The sequence below is a fragment of the Eschrichtius robustus genome, chromosome 12 (assembly GCF_028021215.1).
Source record: "Eschrichtius robustus isolate mEscRob2 chromosome 12, mEscRob2.pri, whole genome shotgun sequence".
Taxonomy (NCBI): domain Eukaryota; kingdom Metazoa; phylum Chordata; class Mammalia; order Artiodactyla; family Eschrichtiidae; genus Eschrichtius; species Eschrichtius robustus.
The window spans coordinates 38963189-38973999 of record NC_090835.1 but is presented as its reverse complement, the minus strand read 5'-3'; the positions used below and the strand labels follow the sequence as shown (position 1 = coordinate 38973999).

Below are 10811 nucleotides of genomic sequence, written 5' to 3'. Positions count from 1 at the left end.
AGCACCTAGGCTCTCACCAAGGATGACTCACCTGCATGCCACAGACTCTGACACCTAGTGTAGCCGACGTACTTTGCTCGCACTTCCGCATCTGCCGAGCTGCCTTCTCAGCTGATGCATCATCACCATGCTGCCGGGTGCCCATCTTCAGGTCCAGCACACAGGGGTACTTGAAGTGGTGCACCACGTTCTCAAGCAGGAGGAACTCTGGGCCACAGTCAAGGGGAATAACCACCAAACTCACCATCAGCCCCAGCCAGAAAAGCACAATCCAGTTTTTCTATAAAAGGAGGCATTCCCCTCTAATGTAATCTGTATTCACCTCACAAACTCTCAAATGTGGATTTCAAACCACTGGCTTATTATTTCTTTAAAAAAATTTTTTGTTGTGGTAAAATACATGTAACATTTATCATTTTAACCATTTTTAAGTATACAGTTCAGTGGTGTTAAGTACATTCATATTATTGTGCAACCATCACCACCATCCAATCTCCAAAACTTTTTCATCTACCCAAATAGAAATTAGAAACTGTACCCATTAAACAGTAACTCCCATTCCCCCCTCCCCTGCCCCCATAACCACTATTCTATTTTCTGTCTCTATGAATTTACCTGTTCTAGGTACTTCATATAAGTGGCATCATGTAATATTTGTCCTTTTGTATCTGGCTCTTTCGCTTAGCAAATTGTTTTCAAGGTTCATCCATATTGTAGCATGTGATAAAATTTCATTCCTTTTTATGGCTAATTTTTCATTGTATGTATATACCACATTTGTTGATATCATCATTTTTATTTTATTCTTTAGATCTGTCTTGCAGGCATACATAAATAAACCAAAGAAGATTTGGCAGTTTCACATACATCCCTGGCACCATCAGTAAACCAAGGCCCTGCTCAATCCAGTGTCTCATTCAGGCCTAAGAAGTAAGGAACTTCCTTTGTAGCACTACTACAAAAATGATAAATCAGATTTAACATTCCCAAACAGGAATCTTTAGAAAAATCTGGATTTAAATTTCTATCTTGCCATTTTCTGACTAAACTTCAAACCAGTGGACCATATATTTAAACTTATCCCTTAGTACTTCTAGGACCTTCTGCTTAAAATGGCTCTGTGGTCCTGGCCTCCTGGCATTTATATCCATGTCCTCATCTACATCTCCTGTCTGCAACAATCTTAAAGGTACAGGCCTGTCACATGTCTGCCAAAAGTCATCAGGGCTCACAGCCTAGCCCTCAATTCCATATTTGGGACTATGTAGCAATCACATGGTCTTGGAGGATAAGACCCTCAGCATCACTCTGATGAATATTTTAATATCCCCTAATTCTTTAAAGAGTAACATAAAAAAATGATTAAATATGGCTTTTAACTAGTCTCATCACCTGCTATAACCTATAAACAAGTGACAGTAAAACTCAAAGAAGGTTGCAGAAATATCTCACAATGCCTGAGAGCACTGGATCCTGCTTCGGCCACTCACTGGCTCTGAGCACAACACTTAACCACCCTGTGCTTCCAGTTACTCGTCTGTAAACGGAAATCATAACAGTTCCTCCCTCAAAAGACTTAGGAAAACTGAGTAAGTACATATGAAGTGCTCAGCATGCTTCCCCTCAGTTTCTCAGTAAGTATTATTTATTTATTGTCTACTGCTTGAAAACACTAAATGATTTTAAGAATTCCCATTTCATAATACTTTTTTACCTCTGGTATCTTAAAAAACTGTTTTATATTGCACAGGTATAGTGTTTATCTTTAGAAAAAACATACTAAAATCAAACATATTACTTTTTAATTATTATCTTTTGGGAGGGGAGAAATACACACGTGTACACATGTACATATGCGCATGCGCACACACACCCCTCCCCCCCAATTCTAGACATGCACTGATAAATATGGTAGCCACTATCCATGCCTGGTGATTTAAATTTAGATTTTAATTAATTAAATAACAAAAATTCAGTAACTCAGTCACAGCAGCCATATTTCGGTTACAGTGTGGCTAGTGGCTACCCCAAATTTCAGCACAGATTCAGAATACTTCCATTGTCACAGACAGTTCTATTGGACAGCACTCTTCTAGACTGCCAAGTTTAAGCTTCAGTCTTACCAGCCCCAAAACGCAGGAAAAAAACATGTTGATGAAAATAAGAAGGACAAAGAGGAAGAAGAGCCTATGGAAAAGGGAGATGAGAACGAAAGACGAGCCCCTGAACAGAGAGGGCACTGGCCATGGTACTGGTAGGTGCCCTGACACAGGAGTCATGGTCCCAGTAGCAGGCACTGCTGGGGAAGCAGTAACAAGGATACTGTAGAGCTTTCGGTCCTTGGACTCGGAGCGCATGCGGCTCAGCTGCTGTTTGTGACAGCGCAGGCTCCAAGGGTTGTGGCTGATCTTCTCAGAACTCAGACCGCTGTTGCCATCCAGCATCTGGAAAGGGACGTCCGAGTGGCTGTGCAGCTCCACCTTCGGAGTCTTTGCCTCCTGGGGGCTAAGAAGGAAGAACATACCCATTGCTAAGGGGCTCAGACAAGTCACCCTCTGGGGTCTCACTACACAGGGTGGGGGAGGCCTGGATCAAGTCTAATGTGCCACGCATAGACCTTCCTGAGGGGTGACACGGGGCCCAGATGCATGAGCCCATTAAAGTGAGTAAATGGTATAAGTACTAAGGAGCTAGGGTGTGCAGCCTGTGCTGCTAAACTGATCTGATCTGATGTCAGAGACAAACTATGTGCTGCCACATCTAAGAAAAGTCCCAATTCCAACTTCTAGGTCAAGTCACAGAGAATCCTATTCACTGAATTTTTTTTTTTTTTCTTTTTTTTGGCCATGCCGTACGGCTTGCAGGATCTTAGTTCCTGGACGAGGGATCAAACCCAGGCCCTCAGCAGTGAAAGTGCCGAGTCCTAACCACTGGACTGCCAGGGAATTCCCTCACTGAAACTTATTTTTGAGTGATATTAAATATATATAAAGTAATTTAATCATACAATTTTAATTTCACTTTGGTTAAAAAGCTCATTTTTTATTTACATTAGTTTTATTTTTTTTACAATTCAGTGTTTTGGGTTTTTTTTAGTATATTCATGAGGTTATAAAACATCACCACTATCTAATTTTTAGGAATTTTCATCACCCCAAAAACAAACCTTGTCACCATTAGCAGTATCTAATTAGCATCTATCCCTCCCCCTCAGTCCCTGGCATCCACTGACTTTGCCTTCTGTCTCTTGGAGAGAAACGATGGATTTGCCTATTCTGAACATCTTATATAAATGGAACCATATAATATGTGGTTTTCTGTGACTGGCTTCTTTCATTTAACATAAATGTTTTCAAGGTTCATCCATGTTGTAGCATGTGTCAGTACTCCATCCCTTTTTATTGCTGAGTAATATTCTATTGTATAGATATACCACATTTAATTTATCCATTCACCAACTAATGGACACTCAGGTTGTTTCCAGTTTTCGGCTATTAGGAATAATGCTGCTATAAACATTTGTGTACAAGTTTTATGTGTGAATATATTCCTTCAATTCTCTTGGGCATATACCTAGGAGTGCAGTTGCCAGGTTTAACTTTTTGAAAAACTGCCTAATTTTTTTCCAGAATGGCTGCACTATTTTACATTCCCATCAGCAATGTAGGAGGGTTTCAATTTCTCCATATCCTCATCAAAACTTTTATTGTCTATCCTTTTGATTATGGCCACCCTTGTTGGGGTTCACATTTTTTTGCATGATATATCAAGAAAAATAATTCCTTTGTAGACTATTTTCCTAATCTACAAGAAAAATCAATTTCCAATACAATAAACTGAACTTCAGATTCAGGGAAAGGATTAATAGCTGATATCAGAGTCTCAGAGAGATCTGACACCCAAACCCTTAAGGAACACTAGTCTGGATGCCACTCATTGTCTTTGGGCTCTGACATCCTGCAGGTGAGAAAGGAGCTGGAACCTCATCGTGGACCAATGCATTTCCACCTCTGTCTTGGGGGTGCGAGACATAACAAAGCTGGAAAAAACAGGGTGTTCTTGTTTCCAAAAAGCTGAGGGAACTTCATTCTCTCTTGACTAGCTACAGCTATACTCAGAAGGAGGCATCACCGGGGTGATGTGACATACAGGCGGCAGCCTGCACCTATGTGGGTGGCCTAAGAACATCAGCCACCTTCCCCCAACCTTGAGCCCTACTTCCCCGTGATGTATCAGGACTCTAGTGATATTCTGAGTATATCAGGACCAGACATGAACCACCAGTCCTGCTCACCGTCCCCTTACCTCTCTGAGGTTTCAAGGGACAGGCTGGCTTTCTCCTCCCTGTGGTCACTGCCACTGCCTGACCGGTGCAGGCTCCGGCGAGAGTGCTTACGCCGAGGTTGCTCCCGCTCTGGTGTGTCATCCTGCTCCACGGTCTCACTTTCCACATAAGGGTAGGCCACCAAGTTGATGTAACCATCACTGTCCCCCTCAAAGCAGACTGACACCACTCCTGTTGGAGAAAAAAAGGCAGCCACTCAACAAATGCCTACAGAGATTGGGTCCATTCAGTTCAGACTGCTGGCACTTGCTGTCCCTCAGCACACTGACATCACCTGCCCTGAATCAACTGTAGGAACAACGACTAGCAGACATCTTTCCAAAACATAGCTAACCACTAATCCCCCATTCTAAGTCCACTATTTACCTTTGATTTTGGATAAATCTATATTTTTTTCCCATTCTCTTGTCTAACCCTCTCACTTTCCTTTTTTCCTTTTTAATAAATTTATTTATTTATTTATTTTTGGCTGTGTTGGGTCTTCGTTGCTGCACGCGGGCTTTCTCTAGTTGTGGCGAGCGGGGGCTACTCTTCGTTGGGGTGCGTGGGGTTCTCATCACTGTGGCTTCTCTTGTTGCGAAGCACGGGCTCTAGGCGCGTGGGCTCACTAGTTGTGCATGTGGGCTCAGTAGTCGTGGCTCACGGGCTCTACAGCACGGGCTCAGTAGTTGTGGCGCACAGGCTAAGTTGCTCCGCGGCATGTGGGATCTTCCTGGACCAGGGCTCGAACCCATGCCCCCTGCATTGGCAGGCGGATTTGTAACCACTGAGCCACCAGGGAAGCCCACCCTCTCACTTTCAACTATTGCCTTCTGTACTATTCAAAAGAACTGTATTTTCTAGGTGACATCCACAGTCGACATAATTTAACCCTATACTTACTTAACTGCTCTATGATGCTGTCATTTCCTATGTCCTCCTCTAGATGTGTTTTCCTTCTGCCTGACAATGTCACCTAGAGAGACATCAAGACTTCTCAAAGACAGTCTCCAAAATATGTCTTCTGCTGACACTGAACATCAGGCTATTCTAAGCTCAACAGGCAGAACTTCTGCCTCACCAAACCACCAGCATTCCTAAGTTGAAACACCTATTTTCCATGCTGTACTCATGCAAAACAGTTTGTTGTGTCCATTTTTATCAAACAGGTTTTCATAGTTTCTTCTGGATCATTACCAAACGAGTTGAAACACAATACCTAGAAATCAAGGAGTTTTTTGTTATTTGTTCTTAAAATGGTCTAGGCTGCCCTTCATCTAACTTCCATATCCAACCTTCTGTCAGCTACACTTCTTGTTTTACACTCTTGGTGTGCAAAATCAGCATTATGTGAGAATCAGTGAGAAGCATTTAGGAATATGTCAGTATGCCAGACCAAGAATATCCTTCTCTTTGGCCCATTTCCTTCTCCAGGAGGGCACTGCCCCAATCCCTGGTCTCTTTTAGGAAAAAAAATCCTTAAGACGTTAAGGTGAAATAGATTCTTTTTTCTTACCTTCTCATTACATTGTTTAAATGTACACCTCACTTTAGTGAGCTTCACAACTGTGTCCTGGCTTCCTTACACAGATGACTGCCTCTCCTACAGTTTTTTGCCTTTATAACTTCTTCTCTTTGTCTTTTCCAGAGCTTCAGTTCTGTTCAAGCTTGAATGCCCTCTGGTCTACAATATTCTTTGTTTCCTGGGCTCCCCCTCGTACTCTGATCTAGAGTGTCCTCCAGGCCTGCCACATAGCTCCCATGCTGGGCCCCTCCTTGCTGCAGCTGACCAGAGTGAGAATTGTTCCTTCTACGTCCTCTCCTTTTCCCCTTTTTCTTGGTTTCCTCCTTATTTGAGTGGAATACATCTTCAAGTAACTTCCTAAGAAAGAGTATTCAGGAGGTCAATTTTCTGAGTCCTTTGCAGGACTTTATTCTACTCCAACACTTGACTGATAGTTTGGCTGAAGACAGAATTCTACGTTGTCTGAAAATAAAGACAGTTTTACTTCTTCCTTTCCAATCTGGATGTCTTTTATTATTTCATTTTCTTGCCTAACTGCGCTGGCCAGAACCTCCAAGTTATATGTCAACTAGAAATGGAGGGCATGGACATTCTTGTCTCGTTCCTGATCTTAGGGGTTAAAGCAATTGTCTCATCACTGAGTAAGAAGCTAGCTGTAGGTTTTCATAGATGCCCTCTATCCGGTTTGAGGAACTTTCTTTCCATCCCCACTTTGCTAAGAGTTTTGTTACTCTTGTTGTTTTATCAAGAATGGATGTTGATGCAGATGGCCAACAGGTACATGAAAAGATGCTCAACATGGCTAATTATTAGAGAAATGCAAATCAAAACTACAACGAGGTACCACCTCACACCAGTCAGAATGGCCATCATTAAAAAATGTACAAATAACAAATGCTGGACAGGGTGTGGAGAAAACGGAACCCTCCTACATTGTTTTTGGGAATGTAAATTGGTGCAGCCACTATGGAGAACAGTATGGAGGTTCTTCAAAAAACTAGAGTTGCCAGATGATCAGCAATCCCACTCCAGGGCATACATCCGGACAAAACTGTAATTCAAAAAGATGCATGCACCCCTACGTTCACAGCAGCACTATGCACAATAGCCAAGACATGGAAACAACCTAAATGTCCATCAGCAGATGAATGGATAAAGATGTGGTACATATAGACAACAGACTATTACTCAGCCATAAAAAAGAATGAAATAATGCCACCTGCAGTAACACTGATGGACCTAGAGATTATCATACTAAGTGACATAAGTCAGAAAGACAAATACCATATGATATCACTTACATGTGGAATCTAAAATATGACAAGAACTTTTCTACAATACGAAACAGACTCACACACAGAGAGAACAGACTTGTGGGGGTGGGGGGGGAGGGATGGGTTGGGAGTTTGGGATTAGCAGATGCAAACTATTATATACAGAATGATTAAATAACAAGGTCCTACTGTACAGCACAGGGAACTATATTCAATATCGTGTGATAAATCATAATGGAAAAGAATATGAAAAAGAATGTACATATATGTATAACTGAATCACTTTGCTGTACAGCAGAAATTAACATAGCATTGTAAATAAACTATACTTCAGTAAAATAAATTTAAAAAAAGAATGTATGTTGGATACTGTCAAGTACTTTTTCTGCATCTACTGAGATAATCATATGATTTTTCTTTTTTTAGTTTATTAATATGGTCAATTACATTAACTTTTGAATGTTAAACCTACCCTGCATTACTCCTATGGTAAACCATACTTGGTCACGACATATTGTCCTTTTAATATATTCTTGGATTCAATTTGCTAAAATCTTGTTCAAATTTTTTAAATTTAGCTTCGTCTAGGACATTAATTTTCTTGTAATAGCCTTATAGAACGAGTAGAGATGTAGTCCTGCTTCAACTTTTTGGAAGAGTTTGTGTAGTATTTCTTAAATATTTGGTAGACTTCACCAGTGAAGTTGTGTGGGCCTGGAGTTTTCTTTGCTAGAATGCTTTAAAATCCAATTTCAATTTGTTTACTACATAGAGCTATTCAGATTATTCATTTCTTCTTGAGTGAGTTTTCATAGTTTGTGTCTTGCAAGAAATTGTCTATTTCATCTAAGTTGTAGAATTTACTTGCATAAAATTGTTCATAATATTTTTATTTTTTTAAATATCGGTAGAAACTGCAGTGATGACACATCTGTCTTTTTTTTTTTAAGATTTCTTTTTTGATGTGGACCATTTTTAAAGTCTTTATTGAATTTGTTACAATATTGCTTCTATATTTTGTTTTTTTGGCGGTGAAGCATGTGGGATCTTAGGTCCCCAACCAGGGATCGAACCCACATCCCCTGCATTGGAAGGTGAAGTCTTCACCACTGGACCACCAGGGAAGTCCCACATCTGTCATTTCTGATATTGGAAATTTATGTCTTTTCTTTTTCCTAATCAGTCTGGCTAGAGATTTATCCTAGCCTTTGGTCTTTAGTTTTCATTGATTTTCTTTATTTTTGCTCATTTTCCTACTGAATTGTCTTTTTTCCTATTGATTTTGAATTGCATACACATACACACACATTCTAGAAACAAATCCTCAGTCAGTTTTATGTGATGTAAATAGCTCTTAATTTTCTTTAAAAGTGTATTTTGATAAAACTTTTTAATTTTATATACTCAAATGTATCATTCTCTCCTTTAAAATTTCTTTTTGTCTTGCAGGGCCATCTAAAGCTGTAATAGAAACCTTTAATTCTCTGCAGGCACATACCATTGAACACCTTGACACAGAGCATCATACCTGATCAAGGGAGAAATAGTTATGCTATGTGTAGAACAGGAAGAAGATCCTTCCAAGAGTGGGTAAGATCTGGTAATTAAATGAGCCATGCAACCTACCACTAGTTTAAAAAATATGTATTATTTTGATCCTGATTTTTTTTTTTTTTTTACCTCATTACTCACACCTAGAAAGAACTCAGGTAGGAAAATGAAAATCAATGGTCCTTTACTTTATTTGATATAAGCCCTAATTTTCTTGGCATTTGTAAGATTGGCTTAAACACAGAGAATTACATTTGGGTGGAGGTTTTCGGGGGTTCTTTAATATACTTTTTTTTACTTTTTAAAATTGTGGTAAAAACATATATAACATAAATTTGTCACTTTAACCATTTTTAAATGTAAAATTCAGTGGCATTACGTACATTCACAATGTTGTATATAACCACTTTCGTTATCTATTTCCAGAACTTTTATATCACCTCAAACAAAATCTCTATATCCATTAAATAACTCACCATTTCCCTCTCAACTGAACCCCTGGTACCCTCTAATCTACTTTCTGTCTCTACAAATTTGCCTACTGTAGATATTTCGTACAAGTGGAATCATGTAATGTCTGTCCTTTGGGGTCTGGCTTATTTCACTTAGCATAATGTTTTCAAGGTTCATCCACCTTGTAGCATGTGTCAGAACTTCATTTGTTTTTATGGCTGAATACTCTTCCAGCGTAAATATATGCCACATTTTATTTATCCATTCGTCTGTTCAACCCAATCAAACACTTGGGTTGTTGCCACCTTTTGGCTATTGTAAATAATGCTTCTGTGAGTATTACAAGTATCTGTTTGAGTCTCTATTTCCAATTCTTTTGAGTATATACGTAGGAGTGGAATTGCTGAATCATATGGTAATTCTGTGTTTAACTTTTTGAGGAACTGTCAAACTGTTTTTCCATAGTGGCTGTACCATTTGACATTCTTACCAGCAATGTTCCTATTTCTCCATATCTTTGCCACTCTTTCTTTCTTCCTTCCTTTCTTCCTGTCTTCCTTCCTTCCTTTTCTTTCTTTTAATGTATTTTTATTTATTTATTCAAATTAATTTTTATTGGAATATAGTTGCTTTACAATGTTGTGTTAGTTTTCTTTCTTTTTAATAGCCATCCACCGGTTGTGAGTAGTCTCTATTGTGGTTTAGATTTGCATTTTCCTAATGACTAATGATGTTGATTATCTTTTCATGTGCTTATTGGCCATTTGTGTATCTATTCTGGAGAAATGTTTATTCAACTCCTTTGACCATTTATGAATAGGGTTGTTTCTTAACTTTTTTTTTTTAACATCTTTATTGGAGTATAATTGCTTTTGTTTCTTAACTCTTAATTGGCAAAAAGAGGTAGACTAGTTCTTAGAACTAGTTGTTGTTGTTGTTTTTCTTATAAATTTATTTATTTATTTATTTTTGGCTGTGTTGGGTCTTCGTTTCTGTGCGAGGGCTTTCTCCAGTTGCGGCAAGCGGGGGCCACTCTTCATCGCGGTGCACAGGCCTCTCACTGTCGCGGCCTCTCTTGTTGCGGAGCACAGGCTCCAGATGCGCAGGCTCAGTGGTTGTGGCTGACGGGCCTAGATGCTCCGCGGCATGTGGGATCTTCCCAGACCAGGGCTCGAACCCGTGTCCCCTGCATTGGCAGGCAGATTCTCAACCACTGCACCACCAGGGAAGCCCTGTTGTTTTTTACCTCAGGGCTTTTGTTTATGAGTGGAAGCTTGGAATGTTCTTTCCATTGTCCTTTGCCCACAGCTGCTCCTCATCCTTCAGTCCTTTAAGTCTCCCCAGACACTCCTTCAATGATCATTCTATATCAAGTGCTCTGTTTTGGAAGCTTTATTATTTTCAATTACAGAACCTGACTTATTTTATTCAAAGTACTTATCACAATCTATAATTGTTTTGTCTATAATTTGTTTATTCTTTGTTTCTCACAGTAGCATGTAAGCTCCATAAAGGTATGGGCCTTTTTTGTCTTTTACACTAATGAGCACAGGGCCTGGCATCTAGTAGATGCTCAGTAAGTACTGGTAACTGAAAAATGAATGAGGCAAAGTTTTGAATAACTATACAGAAGCCTAGAACCTCATATTTAGTACTATTAAGAAGTAACACTTGGAATTTCCCT

General features: G+C 39.6%; 1 protein-coding gene across 6 annotated transcripts in view; it reads right to left on the bottom strand.

Moving 5' to 3' along the window:
* IP6K1 (inositol hexakisphosphate kinase 1) overlaps positions 1-10811 on the bottom strand; it is an 82357-nt gene that overhangs the window by 3972 nt on the left and 67574 nt on the right. For 5 of the 6 annotated variants that reach the window (XM_068557777.1, XM_068557780.1, XM_068557778.1 and 2 more), the window contains 3 exons: positions 4306-4516; positions 2324-2505; positions 32-207 (listed from right to left, as the gene is read on the bottom strand). In XM_068557777.1, coding sequence (XP_068413878.1) covers positions 32-207; positions 2324-2505; positions 4306-4516 — 569 coding nt within the window. The remainder of the gene's footprint in view (positions 1-31; positions 208-2323; positions 2506-4305; positions 4517-10811) is intronic. The other variant, XM_068557783.1, reaches the window with a different exon arrangement.